The sequence below is a fragment of the Emys orbicularis genome, chromosome 4 (assembly GCF_028017835.1).
Source record: "Emys orbicularis isolate rEmyOrb1 chromosome 4, rEmyOrb1.hap1, whole genome shotgun sequence".
Classification (NCBI taxonomy): Eukaryota; Metazoa; Chordata; order Testudines; family Emydidae; genus Emys; species Emys orbicularis.
In genome coordinates this window covers 17,401,557-17,420,869 of record NC_088686.1, presented here as the reverse complement: position 1 = coordinate 17,420,869, position 19,313 = coordinate 17,401,557, and the positions used below count along the sequence as shown (strand labels likewise).

At 43.1% G+C, this 19,313-nt stretch overlaps 1 protein-coding gene across 2 annotated transcripts in view; it reads right to left on the bottom strand.

The window, feature by feature from the left end:
• Positions 1-12,706: 12,706 nt before the first annotated feature.
• Positions 12,707-19,313, bottom strand: part of BRF1 (BRF1 RNA polymerase III transcription initiation factor subunit) — a 243,246-nt gene continuing 236,639 nt past the window's right edge. For both annotated transcript variants that reach the window (XM_065402496.1, XM_065402497.1), the window contains 2 exons: positions 18,075-18,243; positions 12,707-12,966 (listed from right to left, as the gene is read on the bottom strand). In XM_065402496.1, the coding sequence (XP_065258568.1) occupies positions 12,929-12,966; positions 18,075-18,243 (207 nt within the window). In that variant the 3' untranslated portion in view covers positions 12,707-12,928. The remainder of the gene's footprint in view (positions 12,967-18,074; positions 18,244-19,313) is intronic.

Sequence of the window (19,313 nt, the reverse complement as noted above, 5' to 3'; positions counted from 1 at the left end):
CCAGGCCAACGAATGACGTCTTTGCACCAGGCAATTTGTCCCTGTCTGCCCTGGTTGGAACCGAACAGCCCATTCCCTTCTGTCATCTTGGGAATCTATATACCTTGGAATGAAGCTCTGAGGAGGTTGTCATCCTGCAGCTACTGGGCTCACAACCACCATCAGCAAATACTTTTACTGCTCTACTTTCATCTATTACAGCCTTTTCTTTGTCAGTAGCACTTATCAGGAGATGTTACAGTGATGAAAATACACAGTGATCAGTAGCGTTTGTCCGGAAGACAGTGAGTGGCAGAAATGGTCTAAATACTTTCAGGCTTCTAGCAGTTCACAGAGCAATACCCCAGGAAAAGAAAAAGATATCTTGATTAGAATAATTATAATTGTCTTTTCCTTAGTTCTTGCTATACAAATTCCAGGCAAAATTATCATCTAATTTCAGAGAGCTCCATGACCGAGATTACCTATGAGTCATTTGTAATTATGTGCCAGATTGTATTAAAGCATGAAAATACAAAGGTTTCTCATCAAATAGTAAGAGAGGAGAAGAATCAAATTACATTTGAGCAAGATAACTGCTCAAACTGCTCTCTGATTCATGGCATATAGCAATTGCAAAGGGAAAGGGTAGAACCCTGTGTTTAATAAAAGTGCAATTGTAATAAACGGACAAATTCCAGGAAATTCCAGTTTAAGGCTGACAAACCATACTCTTCTGCTGCTGGGAGTTTGCAAGGAACGCTCTTTCTAGCCCTGTAGTAGGTTCCCAGGGAATTTCCCACTGTAGCTTTACTCAGAGCCTGGACTTTAGCATTGAGTATCTAGAAGTTGCCGCTTTGGAGACTTAAAGAAAACTGCCAGCAGTAGCAATTTGTGTGCAGTGCAAACAAACCAGCTGCAGTTTATTCAGCCTGCATGTCAGATGTTTTAAATTAGCTCCATTTTTCTCAAAGTTTCTGGGCTGCCTGCCTCACAAGGCCATTTTTAAATACCAAGTTTAGCCTCAGTGAGCATTGCTAAATGGCCTCAGAACCAGTCACGCTGCCTAGCTGTAAAGTGGCAAACACGCAACCAAATTGTTAAACTAAGAAATTTATGATGGAATTATTTACAAGTTTCCATGTAAGTCAGCACGGTTACATATTTAAAAGATCGTTTCTACTGTTTCACGGCATATGAAATGACTGTTTGGGGGTTAATAGCTGAAGTAGGGCACCTGGATTCCATGTTGTTCAGAGCAGTATAAATATTTAGGACTTCAAATTTTAGCTCAGAGATCCCCAATGGCCTGGATTACTGGAGCCCAGCATCCGGAGCAGTGAATCAGCTGGCCAGTGGGAGACACAGGACAGACAAAGCAACTGTGTGCGTAATACAAAACTGGTTGAGAGGCCATGGCAAAGCCCATGATATCGGAAGAACAGGTCGCTCTAAGAATATTGGTGTTGGCTTTTTGCATGAGCTGAAGTCTGGGACAGATTTTATCCATTAGTCACTAAAACAACAGGCCTAGCGGTTGCCACTGCATGAGTTACTCACTCTGCCGCCAACACAGTCAACAGAGGCCAGTTGCACGCACCCCTTGTTTGCTTTGCCGGTTTGATAGGCTAACACGGCACACCTGAGAGCACCACTCTGTGGTCAAAGCTGTGTCTGCAGTCACTGTAGGGGCATGACCAGGCTTTGCAAGGTGGCAGGACAGAGCCAATATCCAAGGCTAATTTTGATCCTGCAATTCGTATGCCTAGAAACAGCAAGTACTGGGAAGTTCAGACGTGCTGCTGACCTGCCCGCAAAAGTGCTGTACGTGACGTCTAAAAAATGAAAACGAAATGATGCGAGTACATGAGAAATGTAACATAGCCCCTGAATTGCTCAGCGATGATGACACTCAAGTCTCCTTCCACAGCAGTGTAAATCATGGAGTGACTATTGAAATCAGTGATGTAAAACCCCTGGAAGAGGAGAACTTGGCCTGCATAAATCTATTGGTTCTATTTCTTTATATTTAATCTTCTGGCTTCAAAGCAAACCAAGCTCTGCCAAAACAAGGGGAATAAAAGAAGACCCTTCAATGTTGTGATGGCAATAGTCCGCTGAAGTGTAATGTAAAAAGCCTGCCATCAAAGTTTCCTTCATTATCTCATTAAAAAGACTTGCAGAACCATCTGCTAGCTAATAAAGCCTTTTTTTTAGCTTTAATATTGTATTCCATAATGAAATGTACTAAGGGAAAAACAGGCCATGTATTTAAACAGACAGCATAGCAACAATCTGCTATTCTTTCACTTAAACTCAATGATGTTCACTCCCAACACTAATTAAAGAGACTCGAGACTTCAGTCCTTTGAACATTTCTGTATAAATCTTATGCATCTACATTTTTATTCATAATGCTCGTCGACTGTAGCATTGCCATTATCACAAGGTTTTCAAGTTTAAAAGGAAGGATTTCACTTTCATGTATAATGCCAATCCATTTTGTTAACATTTTACAACTCAAATATTTATTCTAAATTCTAGGGATTCCAACACATCAGTGTCAAGTATGCTTCCTCTGGAAGCACTTAGTGACCAAAAGATGGGACTGGGAGATGGGGCCTGAAAGTGAACAAGAGATGGGACTTCCACCTAACCTAAGGAGGACTATGTCGCAGATCCTCAAGCAGTCTAAATCAGCAGTGCCCCATTTACTTTATTGGAACTCTATTTACACCAGCTCAGGATGTGGCCTTCTGCATTTAAAACCAACATCCCAGAAGTAACAAGCCGCAAAAACTTCAAATCACTCCCGTCCGCCACTGGTTAGGCAAGTGATGAGCTGTGACTTCTCCTTTTTGGCTACACTGTGTTTTGCTTTAAGGCTACCTCATCCTCCCAACCCACCTCCATCCCACTCGTTGGTTTCATTCACCTGTTGCGTTCTGTGTACATTCATTTGTGAGCTCTCAAGGGCAAGACTAAATACCATAGTGATTGGCACATTATATGGACTTAGGCAGGAGGAGAGACCCATAGGGGATTTGTGGGCTAGTATAGCAGCCTTCTCTCTACTTGCTATAAAGACCTTTGCAGTTCTAGGATCTCATAACTCCCTTGCTGTTTCAATTAGTTATTTGCTAGAAATTAAATGGGAAAAGACCTATCAATCATATGACACATGAAAGCAGGAAGCAACACTGATGTGCTGGACCAAATTCAGTTACATTGGTGTAAATCAGGAGTAACTCCACTGAGCTGCCCAAAGTGAACCGGAAACATCAGTTCCTGAAGATTTACCCTGGTTTGAGAGCTGAGAACATGGTATGATCTCTCTCCAGGGACAGTAGCTTCCTCTGCGATGTTGTCAAACTCTAGCTGGGCCTTGGATCTGGGCTGGCATCTGTTCTGCAGTGGGTGCATCAGATTCTTAGCTGAAAGAAATCTGGCTGAGTTCCATACCTGTGCAACCGGACACGAGGTGACAGGAAACTGATTTAACCATCATTTGTTGTGAAATCAGCCAATTCAAAACCCGCGTGTGCTCCTTACTGTCGCAATCAAACAAGGGAGAATGTCAGTACACAGATTAGAGGGGTTACTTTCTTCTTCCATTCAGATAACATCAGCTCTATGCCCCACCACATCCGATGTGACGGGCCTCTCCTCTGTCATCAGAAGCAGCCTCCCTGAATCTTCCGCCCCTTCCCCCTCCCAACATCTCATTTCAAATCTCATCAGGACACATCTCTTCTCCCTGCCTGTGTCATTTAACTTCTCTCCCCCTCGGGTAGTATTTTATTTATCGCTGCAAAGTGTTTTGGGCTATGAACAATGCCATACAAATGAAGCTGTGATGTATGTAGCCCCTGTACTTCTAGGCAGTAAATACCGAGGGAGCAAATAACTAGAATGGGGGGCTCGCTTGGGGTGAAATTCACGCCTGGACAGATGGTCATTCCAAGCTCTATGCCTGGCTTCCAGCCCACTGATGCCTTATTGGGAAAAGGTGGTCTTGGGAATAAGGCCACAGATTTCTTATGTAAGCTTGGGCAAATTCTTTAGTCTCTCTGTGCCTCACTTGCCCATCTGTAAGATAGCGTGAACACGACTTCTTGTCTCCTGCCCTTTATCTGCCAGATTGTAAACTCTTTGCACAAAGAGTTTTCTTACTATGTTTGTACAGCAACTAGCATAATGGGGCCCAATCAAGGGTGAGGCCTCTTTGCATTCCTGTAATACAAACAATAGCCAGTAGCAGCTTTGTTTGTGCCTGGTGCACAGGGCTCAATATCATCCTTTGCATAGCCCTGCCAAATACTCAGAATGGGATTTCCCTGGGTTGGTAACTGACACTTGTCTGGGGGCTAGCTATAGCTCTTTCAGATAGCGGTACCTGACTACGTGTTTCAGGTGGCATATTTGATGCAGTCAGCGCCTACATGCTGTCAGAAAACCTATTGTGGAGCGCTGCAAGATGAAAGATACCCGCCTATGGCAAAGGCCACTAAGAAGTTTCCTGTTGCTGTGGTATAGTACAGGAAGGCAACACAATGACAGAGGTTGCAGGAATTTGCAGTAGGCAGGTCCGACTGAATTAGTGCAGCAGTCTGAAGTTGCAAACAATTTCCCAGTGGCTTCACACAAGAGTCTGTCTGACAATAGTGACTAGAGTTTTGAAAGCATTTGCTTCAGCTCTCTTTCCTGAGGTCATCCTGTAAAGCGTATCTGAATTGTTTTGGTGTGTAGGTGAGACATAAGAGCAGAGACGAGGGCTAAGCATGTTCCCCAGACATGACAATGCTCCGAAGACTCATTATTCAATTACAGACGTGCATCAGAGTAGTCTATTACTACCTAGAGAGAGAAAATTTTGACAGCCAGGGCCATTTCCATGCTCAGAGTTAAAGAATAATGCATTATGCACTAGAGCTGTGTCACTGCAAAAGTTGATTCTCTAATTTACTTTAACATCAGCAGAATAGGTAACTCCCCACTGCTAATTAATTAGGAAAGACAGTATGACGTGCTGTACAAACAGAGCAAGCAGCACTAAGCTTTGGCTTGGGGCAATATACCACAATGTCAAGAACTATTGTTACTGGAGGGCAATTTTTTCTCCACCTACTGCTATCACCTCTTGGGACTGTCATTGCAGGCCAGATGCTCAGCTGATGTAACACAACATAACTCCGTTGACTTAAATGAAGTCAATGGAGTGATGCCAATTTATGCTATCTGAGGATATCTACCTTGGATAATTCATATAGTCCCATGTGTTTTATTATTCCTCTATATTTTTTAGGATTGCAACCGATGAGTTATAAGGTCTTCACCACATAAAGACATCTGCTTTTCAATCTTTGTGCAAGGAAATCTCTCTGAATACAGGGACTTACTCAGAAAGTGTTATACTGACACCTTTATGCTCATAAGGAGAGTTTAGCTGATAATAATTCTAGCTCCACTGTTTCCATTATCACCTATGCAAGAAAAGTCAGCCAGTCTGCCTTGGTTTTTAGAGCATGTCTGTGCTACAAGCACTGTAGTGGCACAGCTGTGGTGCTCCAGCTATGCCGCTGTGGTGTAGACACTTGCCACAGTGATGGAAAGGTTTTTCTGCCACTTTAGGAAATCCACCCCTTCGAGAGGCAATAGCTAGGTTGATGGAAGAATTCTTCCGGCAGCCTAGCTGCATCTACAGTGAGGATTAGGTCTACCTAACTTCATTGGACAGGGCACAAAATTGTTCACCGCCCTCAGCAATGTAGCTAGGTCGACCTAAGTTTTAGGTCTAGACCAAGCCTGAGACTGAAGAGGGGACCTACATCAAGGAGGATGCTCCTGTCTCCAGGGTGGTATTTTGAGGGGAACCTGACAATTACAATATATGCTGGACTGCTTGAGGAGGTTTGCATCAGCCATCCATGATAGAGGTAGAGAATTGTGTTTCATTGTGTGCTACTGCTCTTTGGGAGGACGATACCACAACCCTAGGCTTGGTCACGTGCCCAACTTTTTAACCAGTCAGATTGGTTATAAAAATCCAAGCGATTGAGAAATTAAAGCGTTCTTCTGAAAGTCTAGCAGATTTCATTCCTGTTCAAGGGGGAAAAAGGGAATTTAAATAGGGAGTGGGGAAGGAAGAAAGAGATTGGTACACAAAGCCATGCCAAAAGCACATAACTGGAAATGCTTGAAACAATTTAGTTGAACAAAACTGTAGGAAGCCTAAGGGTAAAGTTAGAAACCCTGCTGCAGCCTGATTAAAAGATATCCTAAAAGTTGGTACGGCTGAGTATTTCCATTTCACGATTACAATAAAAACGAACTGGATTTCACAGATAGGCTAACATCCTACTGGGTCCATTCCTGTCCTGCACCCATGCTGTACGTTGAGTGCTTTGTCCAGCTGAGTTGTGACTGAACAATGGAAAGTAGGACTAGTCCATTAGGCTCTGACTCTTCCATAGGCTAGTGGAATTCACTGTTCTGAAACGTTTCCTGATCTTTAGCCTGAATTTCTTTGATCAGTTTTACTCCTTTACTTCTAATTACAGTCTGTCAGACCATCTAAACAACTCCTTTCCCTGCTTGGTGTTTTTTCTAGTCAAATACATGTAGATCTCATCATCTTCCCCTACTTAGCTGTCCAGTGAAGCTATAATATTATTTTAATCTCTCCCCATAACCAGTCCCTTCAATCTTTTAATTTTGAAGGAGATGCATGATACTGGTCTTAATACAGTACTAGGAGACAGAAATTCCTAAATTAGAAAACTAACAATGTTTCTCATCTGTGTTTTATGTCAAGTTGTAACCTCTCTCCTTTGTATTTCTCACCTGTAAAATAAAGTACCATACTACTTACCTTCCTCACAGAACAGTGAAGATCACTTGTTTGGCAAGCACAAAGTTTGGTGCTATTTTTTTTTTTAATTGTCTTTGTCTGAATTTCCTCTAATTTGTCAACATCTTTCTTGTATTGCGGAACACAGAAATCTACATTGTTCTAACTGCAGTTTCACTACAGCCACGTAGATACAGACTGCCAGCACATCCTGGTGTTAGACATGATACTGTGTTGCCAACTCTCATGATTTTATCATGAATCTCATAGTATCTGGTATTTTTAAAGCCCCAGCTCCTGGAGTCATGTGATTAGATGAGAATCTCAACTTTCATTTTTATTTAAAAAAGTTTCTAGCCCCTCTTGACTGCAGAAAAAAAGCTTGAAAATATGAAACCTAAGAAGCTTAGAAAAAATCAGAAGGCAAATAAACTCACTCCCAATTTATTTTCGAGTCTTATGGTTTTTAAGCTAACCTCATGATTTTTTGGTGGGGAGGAGCTCGTTCATGGTTTGTGAATGTTTGGATTTGGCAATACTAGTTATTGCTTGACAAGGAGCACTGTTTCCAGTGATGCTCTGTAAGGAAAGCAAGATGTTGGGCCTAATGAAGGAATTTCTGGGTGAAATTGTATGGCCTCTGTTATACAGGAGGTCAAATTAGATGCTCATAATGGTCCATTCTGTCCTTAAAATACATGAATCTATAAGCAAATGTTCAGTGGCCTCACAGCTGCAACTCAAAGTTTTATAAAAGTTTGCAAAGAACTCAGCAGAGGTTAGAACTCCTGATGGGAGAAGGACTTTTTTTACCCATTTGCGAGATTTTGTTTTAAGTAACAGGAATGGGAAATACCCTCTAATTTAGGAGATGTAGGGAGAAGAGCTTGTAAACATTATCATATTTTAAAGACAAAACCTTACAACCTAAACAGACCATGTACAGAAGGAATGGATGTAATGTGATTATTGTGAAGTTGAGCATTTGCAGTTTTAAATCCATATTTGTTGTTTGCATTTGCTATACTTTGCATGCTGGGGGGGGCGGGGGGAGAGAGGTGGAAGCAGTTTGCAGACCTTTTGGAAGAGATGTATTAAGGAGGAACCTAGTGGAAAAGATAGGGAGGATTCTAGGGAAGTAGGCCCAGAGGCAAGAATTGGACAACACCAACACTGGTAAACTGTGCAGCTTGGGGAAAGTAGAAAAGTGAGCAAAAGTGAGCAGAGTTTTGCAGGAGCTCAGTTGTACAGGTTCCCATGGCAAGAAAAAGGAGCTTAAATTTCACGAGGATGGCAAAAGAAAGTTAATGACAGGAAATGAAGAGGGGTTACTCACCAGAGGAACCAACTTTTACTGCTGGGAGAAAGTTGTTCCAGCTGAGAAGTAACCTATATAAAAAAAGGTTTTGCAAATGTGGAAGGTGAAGTTCACCTAGAGCAAGTTGCTGGAGCATAGCAGTATACTGGACTCTCCAGTAACCAGTGTGTAAAAGCCCCTTGCATCTAATTCACTTAGGCATGTTTGCTCATTTTGGAATGAGACAATGTGCGCTTAATGCACTTTTAAAGCATTGCTTTTCATATTACTGGGCACCTTAATACGTTTCACTCTACCTCAGTAGCAGATGTTCCTCTGGGTCCAACCTGAGCCTCTACATTCTAAACTCAGCAAATAAGAGTAGGAGGGTAGATGTGGATTTTACCCCCAAACTGTGGTATCCAGATGTTGATACAATAGAATGATTTTTGAAGTCAATGCACATCTTGTTTGTCAAGATACAACTCTTCAAAAATGAGCATCAGAATAACACTCCTATTGAGCAAACATACCATATTGTTCCTATTTGCACTAAAATTACATGATTTAATAGAAAGTTCTTGTTAATATTATGCAGTTTACAGAAGCTATCTACACTTATAGATAATCAGTGGAACAATACTATCTAAAACACATTTGCCTGATTAGAAATGCTCTCCATTTTAGAAACAAAAGAAGGCTCTAAATTACAGATTTTGTCCACTACAACCAATCACACAAAAAAGCAATCAAAAGCAAACATTCATAAGAATCGAGAGATGAAGGAATCAGAAATTTGCACGAATACATCATAAAAGATGTGATATGCAAGGGATTTTTTTGGATTTATTTACAGCAAATATATTACAATAAAAAAGCTGAACATGGCTCATATTGTGGTTGTGTAAAGAAGATACATATGCTTACATTGAACAGTTGTAATTCTCTTGGCACTAACTGAATCAAATGTGTAGACTCAATACAAAAATAAAAAGTAGTACACTTATTGGGCAAAGGACACATTAACAGCATACATCTGTGGATGAGAGTTTCAATACAATCCAAAGAGAATACAGACAAGCCATCAGTATGGTAAGAACTTTTTAGATGAACATGTAACCCACAACATAAGGCTGTCTGGCACCATTTAAGATCTGCTGTATTGAACGTAGTGACTTTAAAAGAATGTCATACAAGATTAAGACACAGAAAATGCAATTATCGTGGTGAACGATCTTGTTACTTTCATTATTCCTCTTTCATATTTTATTCCCACAATAGTAGTGTGTGTTAAAGAGGCTTCATGGCAGACAAACACAATGCAACAGCTGGAGGGTTTTGCCTGTCAAATAAAGTGACTTGCAGCAAGAGACATTTATGCTTTATACAGATATGTAGCTCATGTGGGTTCTAGTACAAAGATCTAAGAACAACAAATGCTGAAGCCTTATAATCTCTCTTCATTATAATTAGAATCCTGAATAAAGCAGGGTCCAAATTACTCCAAGGGAATCAAGGCTACAATACAGCAAAACATTTTCTGCAAGGTCACTATGATACATTAACAGTAGTAAACAAAGTTAATGCTACGTTAACCTTTTTACATTTTCATAAGTGGTTATAAAAACAGAAATTAACATCTTCTAATCTGTTTACATTTCCTGAGCTTAGTTAAATCACAAAGGAAGGAAAATTACAAAAATCCCAGCTAGTCACCAGCAAATTAAAAATGTATGCAACTGGTTTGAAAATCTTTATAGTCTCCCTATTTGACACCACGGCCCTTCCCTTTTCATTTAGGCTCCTATACAAGGGCATATAGAATTAAATTCACTAGCAATGCTGGGATGCTACGGAACTGTTGGTCTTTTTGTCCTCTCTAAGTGCCTTTATCGTAAACTGTGAGATAGCATGTTCTGATTGAATCTTATGAGAGCACTCAAAACCCCTGCAAGTATTTCCCCCTCCTAAATGGAGAAGCACCCCTTGCCTCCAGTTTGGAAAACACAGCTTCCAGAAATCCAACCCATTACTGAAATTATCATTTCTTATTTGTCTGTTTCGAGTACAGTGGACTCCACTGTGTGCCCCAGATCCCCAGTCTAATGAGACACGGCCCTGGCAGCTGGTTTAGTATTCCGCTGGGTGGGGTTAAAAAACTATGAAAATCTACACCGAAAAATGTGAGAGAGAATCTCAGCAATAAAGAATTCATCTTAGTGGCTTCTTCAAGAGCCGACACTACACCTTTGAGACAGGAGGGTATTCTACCCTCCAGGAGTCAATATGCATGTTTATTTCCTATGTATAAAATAATTTGTACCTTAAAGTAAAATCCAGATTTTGAGAATATACTGGGAACATGGGTACTTACAATACTGCTCTTGGGCAGAGTGCTGCAATAATCAAATTCAACCTAACTGGCCTAGGTAGGTTATACCATAGATTTGCAGAGGCATAATGCACCTGGTTGGTATTTTTAAAATTATTATATAACAGCGTGATTTTGCATGCTGGTGCAGATAGAAAGGTTTAACTCCATAATTTAATTCTCAGAGCAGCATCTGTGTAGCTACCAAAGCAGCCAGAAAACATCTGTAGCTTTTCTTATAGAGTACCAACTTTTCCCGTAAGAATTACACTAAATCTCCTCTTTCCAACCCCCAAAATCTTTCCAAAGCCCAAACTGTACAGACAAGTAATCCAAAGCCTGCTTCAAAAAGGGTTTTGGCTTTCCACATGCCTGACAATTAATTTGGTTACCCAAACTCTGCAACAGCACATGCAGTTTCATAGCCATTGCAGAAACAGGGCTCAAAAATATCTAGCAGACACATACTAGCCAACGCATTACATTGACTAGTCAAGCCAATATTAAAATTGTGTCCCAATGAAGCCTTGTGTGGGTCAAGGACCTGCTGCTCATCTTACCTCTCCTTTCACCCCCCTTTACTGGCTGTCGGAAGGGAAGGTCAAGTGCCTCTGCCCTCTTAATGTCTCTGGAAGTCTGGACAGCACCGTTTCCTTCTCTGTCAGCCCAGCTGGTGGTGATCAAAGGAGCTGCCCAATCTCCTTCTCCCCGGGCTCCTGGGAGAAGCACCAATATCCAACTTCCCTTTCTGTGTGTGAGGCACATTTTTTCAGCTCCCCAGTCAGAGTTGAGGGAAGAACAGGATGGTGTTTCTGTGATGAGTTCTCTGCCTAATAATAAATAGGGTGCTCCTCACCAGTGTGAGTAGAGAGTAGATTCAGACTCTAACCTGTAGCAGCCCCGCTCAGTGAAGCCTGTTTTGCGAATAGATGTGTAACTAACCTTCCCTCAGCTGGGCTGGTTCTGGCAGATGGTGCAGCTTCCTTGACCATCAACAGCCAGGTGAGAAAAACGAAAATGTCAGAACTCCTGTGGCGCCCAACATCATTAAGGTCTTGATCCAAAGCATATTAATGTCCACTGGAGTCTTTCCGCAGACTTCAGTGAGCTTTGGATCAGGCCCTAAAGGTGGGGGCAGAGGGAGGTAAGAGTCAGTGGAGCTAAATCTGCCAACACCAGGCCTGATTTTAACCCACAGAGCTAGAATTCAGATGAGTTGTTCTATTGAGTTTGGGATCAGAAAGACTAGTGCATTGAAGTGTAGGATCTCAGAGGCCTAAGTCCTGGCAATAACACTGTTAGTTATTGTACAAAATGAAAGTCAAGCTGAGCCAATCAGGTTGCCCAATGGGTGACCTTTAATTTACCAATAAAAAAGTTAAATAAATTAAATTAAACTTCAGTCAAACCACAAACTAGCTTATTTATCCAAAAAGCTCAGCTTTTTTTCTTCTCTTTTTTATTTAAAAACCCTAGACCTTTAGAGACAGGCTGTTCTCTGTGTGGCTGCATCACAGAGCAGGTCTGTTCCCAAACCCAGCCAGAATGCAGCAGGTCAGTAACGGTAGCAATCGTCACCCTACTGCACCCACCTCCACCATCATACCACAGCAGTATAGTCATGTACAGTCACTGCAATGAACTTGGCCAAAGCAGTGTCTCCTGCTTTCCCCATAGATGCTTTGCCTTTATCTAACCACTTTTTTCCACAAATACTTCTTCAGCATTTACAGAACAGTAGAAACCACCCTTCTGTGACACCGTTCTCTTCTACTGTCAGCATCTCTTGAGGAACATGCAATTCTATTATTAATGTACGTAAGCACCTATTTAGCTTCTGAGGATTAATTTGATTTAAAGAGATACTGCCATAGAATTCTATCTTTTTCCTTAATTTATTTACTTTTGGGAGAGTATCAAGTAGGGAAGCTTGTATGCAATGGCAGAGTCACATTAATAATAAAGATTAGATTATCCATTTTTCTCATTATAGCATGATGAGAGAATTAACCCTGGTATAGTTCAAAGATTTATGTGGAGGTTTTACTTACTTTATAATTTATTCCTCTTCTATACATTCCTTTTCAGTAGCATGCCTGAAGCAGGATCAAATATGAGACATGTAGTTTCTAACCACAACATACTCTGCATACAGGCTATTTTTCTATTTTTCTTTGTTCTCTGGAAACATTACTTCCATTAATTCCTTCCTCAAAACATGATCCAAAAAAATTTCAAGTACGATAAACCCAAACTTTATTGCTGGGTTATAGGTCAACGTAAACTGACCAGAATCAACACTCAACTAAAATTCTCTTTACAAAAGTCAGGATTGTTCAGTTATGTCTGCTGATCACAGACAGCTTCTTTCACCATTCATAAAGTCATTGGAATCACAAAATTACTACATCTCCTTTGGAAGCAAACAGGACTAATAACCGTCGTCATCGTCCATATCACAGCCGTAATCTGAAACATATAGAGAAAAAGGTTTATAGAAAAGAAAATGTTCCAGAGAATAAGAAAAGTGCAATGAAAATATTACAGCTGTCAAACTATAAATTCAAGCAGTCTGTATGCTGCGTAACGAGTTGGTACATTTTTAATAACTAAACAACAAACCCATACATTTTCTTAAGACTAAGGAGAAAATCTGCTTTATGCTGTCCTTAATGAACTCAAAAATACTTGTGAACCTACATGTATATGTTTATCACTGCACTTATTAAGAAAGGCTCTATATGGAGCCTTAGGACCCTAATTTCAAGGAGACTTGGCACATGGACATGCGAAATATTCAGTTTAATTTAGAGGCTAACAAGATCAAACTTGATTGTCAAAAGTAAATTGGAACATGGTAGATAAATAGCAACGTGCATTACAAGGGGGTACGATTAACTAAACATGAGCGCCAAGAAAAAAAATTATTTGTTTAAATCATTCCAGGATTTGTAAACGGAACCTACCCAGGCTCAAAGGCAGCTCCAGAACACCCTTCTGTGCTCGAAGATTCCCAAGAAGCAAAATGTCACCCAACAATGAACTTCAACTAGGACATCTGGCTTCAGAAATCCCGAATCCAGTACCATTACAAGCAGAAACTCTAAGAGTATGTCTACACTGGAATTAAAACCTATGGCAGGCCCATGTCAGCTAACTCAGGCTCACAAGGCAGGGGCAATGGGGATGTTTAATTGCAGTGTAGACTTCTGGGCTTCGGCTGGCGCCCAGGCTCTAGGACCCTGTGAGATGGGAGGGTTGCAGAGCTCAGGTTGCAGCCTGAGCCAGAACGTCTACACCACAATTAAATAGCCCAGCAGCCCGAACCCAGGTCAGCTGCAGGTGTCTTAACTGCAGTGTAGACATACCCTAAATGGCCAGTTGTGTCTCTTTACCAATCATTACCCAGAATCCTTTCTGTGTACAGCTATTTCAGAGCAGTGTGGATTGCTGAGGTCTAGGGAAAAAACAAAAAGTTTGTACGTGCTTCGGGATATACCAATTTCTTTTCTGCATATTTCACAAATTAACCAGACAAAAAATCTCTTTGTTGCAAAATGGACCCTAACTTTTACTATTCTATGTGACTGTTTAGTAAATTTAATCTTTATATTCCACCATCAATGTGGGGAGACGTGGTGCAGGGTTTCATGCAGGGACAAGCCAGTGAATGCTCTGCAGAAGAAACAAATGTAATCCACGGTGATTTGTACAGAAAGGGCGAAGTTCATCACCTGAATCTCCTGCAGTTCCCCTCCATTTATCAGGGAGGTCTAAGACCCACGAGTAGACAAGCAAAGCAGTTCTTTTGCTGACAGTCCATTCTGAACACCTCAATTTTAATTCTGGCAACATTCCTAACTTATTTTTCTTAATACAACAAATACTCAGCTCTTTCAGCTGCAGTACAGAACCAGACAGAGGGTAGTGCAATGTTCTCAGAATGGTTTAAAAATAGTAACACAAAGGAGAAAAAAGCTCAGTGACCTTTCAACTACTTTGCAGGCTTTATTACTACTATTTTTAAACACGGATCCACCCACCCACGTGAGTGCACTTTCTTGGGAACATAATCCTAATAATAAACACTAGTGACAAAGTGTTTTTCCTTTGGTTCAGAAATTATTTTCCAGTCAGAAATCAATCTAAAAACAACACATTCCTTTATGATCAATCCACAGATATTACAAAAAAGCTTCATCAAAGTCTGCAGCTGAATTAATAGTGATGGGGAGGCTAGAACAATAAATCAACGCTCCAGCACAAACCTTCTTCCCACTTTGCTTTAGCATATTGCATCAATCTATTTTAAGATAATTTTTGCATACATCCGAAGTTTAAAATTTAACAGGAAGTTTCAAATAAAGGATCAATCCAGCCATGTCCAACTATGAAATACCACTGCAGAGAGGGTATCAATGTTTCCTGTCAATACAGAAACCTGCTTAAATGATGGCTTCTGGTTAACATAAAAGTTGGGAGTTACAAGGGGGGTTTAGGCACCTAACTGCCATTTAGGCATGCAAGTCCAATATTTACATTCTCAAAAACCCCGCTCAAGCTGCTGCCTCACCCTGTAGGGGCCTAGGTTTCCACTGGTTAAGTCCCCTAGACACCTACATTTCTGCATGCACACAGCCACCTCATTCTTGGCACCACTGAGCAACTTGGTGCCTAAGCTCCAGCAGGATTCACAAATTAGGCGTTCACCACTTGCGGGGCCAGCTTGGTAGATGTGCTCAGAGGCTGCCTTGGAGCACATCTACCAGCTTGGGCCCCAAGCAAACCATAGCCAGAGAAGTCGGAGGGGATGCCCCGCTCTCCCCTTTTATGTAATAACCCAGCCGTTACAGCACTCACGCAGCATGTGGGAGACGCAGGTTCAAATCCTCACCCTGCCTGATGTGGAGCAGGGACCTGAATGCAGGTTTCGCACCTCCCAGGTTAGTGCCCTAACCACTGGTTTATAGAGCCACACACACAACTTCTTTGGCACAATGAATATATAATTATTTATACAAAGTGGAACAGCTTGAGATTGAGACACACCCACTCCAGAATATCTCATAACCCAGTGGTTGGGGCAAACACCTGGGATGTAGGAAACCCACGTTCAAGTCCCTGTTCCAAATAAGGCAGCGTGGGGATCTGAACACAGGTTTTCCATATCTCGGGTCCACGCTCTAACATGAGGCTATCGGGGGTAATAAGCAACATCACATCCTCGTCATTTTTTCTTGAAGAAAGGACTAACCTAGCTTACGCGTCCGTAACTCCAGGCCAGGGTTCACGGCTGTGAATCCGGAGTGGAGGTAGGCGTCCATCTCCCTTTGAGGGGCAGGGCTTAGGCCAGGGGTGGGCAAACTTTTTGGCTCGAGGGCCACATCGGGGTGCGAAACTGTACGGAGGGCCAGGTAGGGAAGGCTGTGCCTCACCAAACAGCCTGGCCCCCACCCTCTATCCGCCCCCCTCCTACTTCCCGCCCCCTGTCTGCCCACCTCAAAACCCCCGACCCATCCAACCCGCCCCCCCCCCCCGCTCCTTGTCCCCTGACCGCCCCCTCCTGGGACCCCCACCCCTAACCGCCCCCAGGACTCCACCTTCTATCCAATCCCCCGTTCCCCGTCCCCTGCCCCCCGCCCCGAACCTCTGCCCCATCCAACCGCCCCCTGCTCCCTGTCCCCTGACTGCCCCCCAGGACTCCCTGCCCCATATCCAACCCCCCCGGCCCCAGCCCCCTTACCATGCCGCTCAGAGCAGCATGTCTGGAGCCGCACCTCCTGGCCGGAGCCAGACATGCTGCTGCACTGCCCTGCATGAGCGCGCAGCCCCGCCACCCAGAGCACTGCCTGCGTGGCTATGGGGGAGAAGGGACAGCAGGGGAGGGGCCAGGGGCTAGCCTCCCTGGCCAGGAGCTCAGGGGCCGGGCAGGACGGTCCCGCGGGCCGTAGTTTGCCCACCTCTGGCTTAGGCCCCACCCTTCTCATCAGCATTTCCTGCTGGCTAGCTTAGAGAGCTCCCTGCTCAAGGTGCTGGATTCTGTGAAGCCCCTTTTTTAGGCCCCTCACTGTCCCTGTGCATCATACAGGGAGCCTAGATGCCTAACTCTGGGTCGAGAATTCCACTTGGTAGCAGGACACGTAAACGTAGGCACTGTGATGCTCAGCCTAAGTCCTCTTTGTGAATCCTGCCCATAGACCTTTATACACATGTGGTTTAGTGAGTAGAATACACTGGCTGTGATTCCCGTATCACAATATGTTTGGTAAAGTCCTCACTTCTCATGACATTTAACCCAGAGATGATGTTTGAAGACTCATCTAATACTGAGCTGGAGCACCAAGTTCTTAGGGCTTGTCTACTACACCTGAGAGTTATTCCAGAATAATGGAGGACGTGAATTTAAAGTGGAGTAGCTATTCAGGAATAACCCAGGTGTAGACAAGCCAGTATCCTACAGCTAGGGTCCCAGGATTTTATTATGGGAAGCCCTCCAGGAAGTTGCACTGTGGCATTAAGGGGTAAATCCTGCTTCTTGCTGCAGGAGTACAGGAGCCTCTAGGAGGACTGCTGCATGGGAGGAATTAGGGGGCAGGGATGAAGAGTCGGAGCAGAGGGATCTGCACATCCAGAGCGCTGTGGTGACACAGATCACCAGCCAGAACTGTTAAAGAAAAATGTAATTTGGATATCAAGTTTTTACTGAAAGCAAATAAAAAAAAAAAATTTATTTACTGAAGTAAGAATCACCGTGAGCCAAAGCCTTGCTCTCGGTGTCTGACATTATGTTTAGCTGTTTGCTAAAGTTACCTTTTCATTAGTAAAGAGGAGAAAGCATTTTTAAATGTATGCTGAATTATACTGCCTGTGGGGTTAAAGCCCCCAGCAGCGAGGAGGAGTGGCCTGTGAAAGGCTCACTGCACCACCTAAGCCTCACCCAGGGGCTGTGCAGGGGATGGATGGGCGAGACGCTGTGCAGGGATACCTATTCACCCCTGCCCCAGACACGCTGTGGAAAGGATCTCCATACCAGCCCTGCACAGTCCAGCATCACACCGATTAGCACTGTTCTAATCATATCCATCACCACTTGGGTGTTCACATTTCATCTGGTATCTCAAGCTAACACTGCTGTGGCCTTTTTCCCCCCAAAAATAGCTAATATTTTTTATTTCTCCAATAGCTCCTTAAAAATAAAGCAGCGATTCTCAAACTGTGGGTCGGGACCCCAAAGCGGGTCTAACGCCAAGGCTGGCATTAGACTTACTGGGGCCCAGGGCCAAAGCCCAAGCCTGAGGACTTCAGCCCTTGATGGCGGGGCTAAGGGTTACAGGCCCCTCGCCTGGGGCTGAAGACCTTGGACTACGGCTTTGGCCCCAGGATGGGCTCCGGCTTCGGTCCCCACTCCTGGGGTCGTGTAGTAATTTTTGTTGTCAGAAAGGGGTCATGGTGCAATGAAGTTAGAGAACCCCTGGAATAAAGAGCCCTTTACAAAGAACAGAAGTTGGTCTGGTAATTTCTGTGTTTTCATAATTGTGCACAGTCAATAGGTCCCACTATCTAAAATCAAGACCTACCATTTCCTCCCATTAACTGAAGTGCACTCATGCAGTGATCATCCTCTTCTTCTACTTCTTCTTCTTCAACTTCTTCATCATGGTTATATGATACCGGTCCACTCTCTACCAGAACATTCTCTGGTTTTTCAAGCTCTGGCCCTTCTGTCTGTGAATCTGGAAAGGTTACCTGTGAACAAGACAGGGGGACACTAAAGTATACCATTCCTTGTAGCCAACTCTTTCCCCTTAAAACCTCCAAATGAAAGGGCCAGAGCAGCTGGCACTATTGTCCTCTAACAAAGCCAAAGCCCAGCCTAAGAAGCTTAAATCTTCTGGGGAACATTCAACAGTCCACAGTGGAAAGTACTGTGAATGTGCATGAGAGAGAAATGTTCAGATTTCAAGTATTTCAAAGCCAGGCAAATACTCAAAGTGAAACAGCCAAACAGAGTGAAAGAAAAACACAACCCTCTCACAACTGCAAGGTAAAACTAGCTTAAGGTGCTTTGGCAGAGCTCTGTGGGGAAGCTTGCAGTGTTTTCCTTCATTATGTTTGGTTCAGATAAGGGCTATTACACAATGGCAACACTATTATCACTTTAATGAGAGCAAAATGTACTCTGATATCAGAAAAAACTGATGTGTATTAGTTTCGACAGATCAGGCTGGATTTTCTTGGAGCAGAATCAAGAGCGTGACAATAATTCTCATTAGACAACACTGTTAATAGTGTAATAGAATAACACATTGGCTACACGAACTGGTACCTCTAGGTTATCAGAACAGTGGGTTGGGAACTGGTGGCTCCGAGAGCACATGCCAACAGAGAGCTGACTGTTCACACGGTGCTGGTCTGTCCTCTCTGTTGCCAGAGCTGTCTAAACTTTTTCAGAGATGAGGAGTCTGTCTTATTGCTGCTAAGGCCCCAATTCAGCAATGTGCTAAGAAGAGCTCGGCAGGAAATGGTTTCCTCAGCCGGTGAAGAATTTTGAGATTTTCAACATTTTCCCCATTCAGCACTGGGATGAATCCAAAACAGAGAGGGACCCATGCCAGAGCAGCCAATTGCCTGGTGGTCAGGGCACTCACCTGGGATATGGGTAATTCAGTTTCAAGTCCCTGCTCTGCCAGTTTTGGAGTAGGGACTTGAACTCAAGTTTCCCGCATTTCAGGTGAGTACCCTGACCACCAGGCTTACTGGCTATTCTGAGGGGAGGCTCTCAATCTCTCTTGTTGGAGCTGTTCCACTTTGCATCA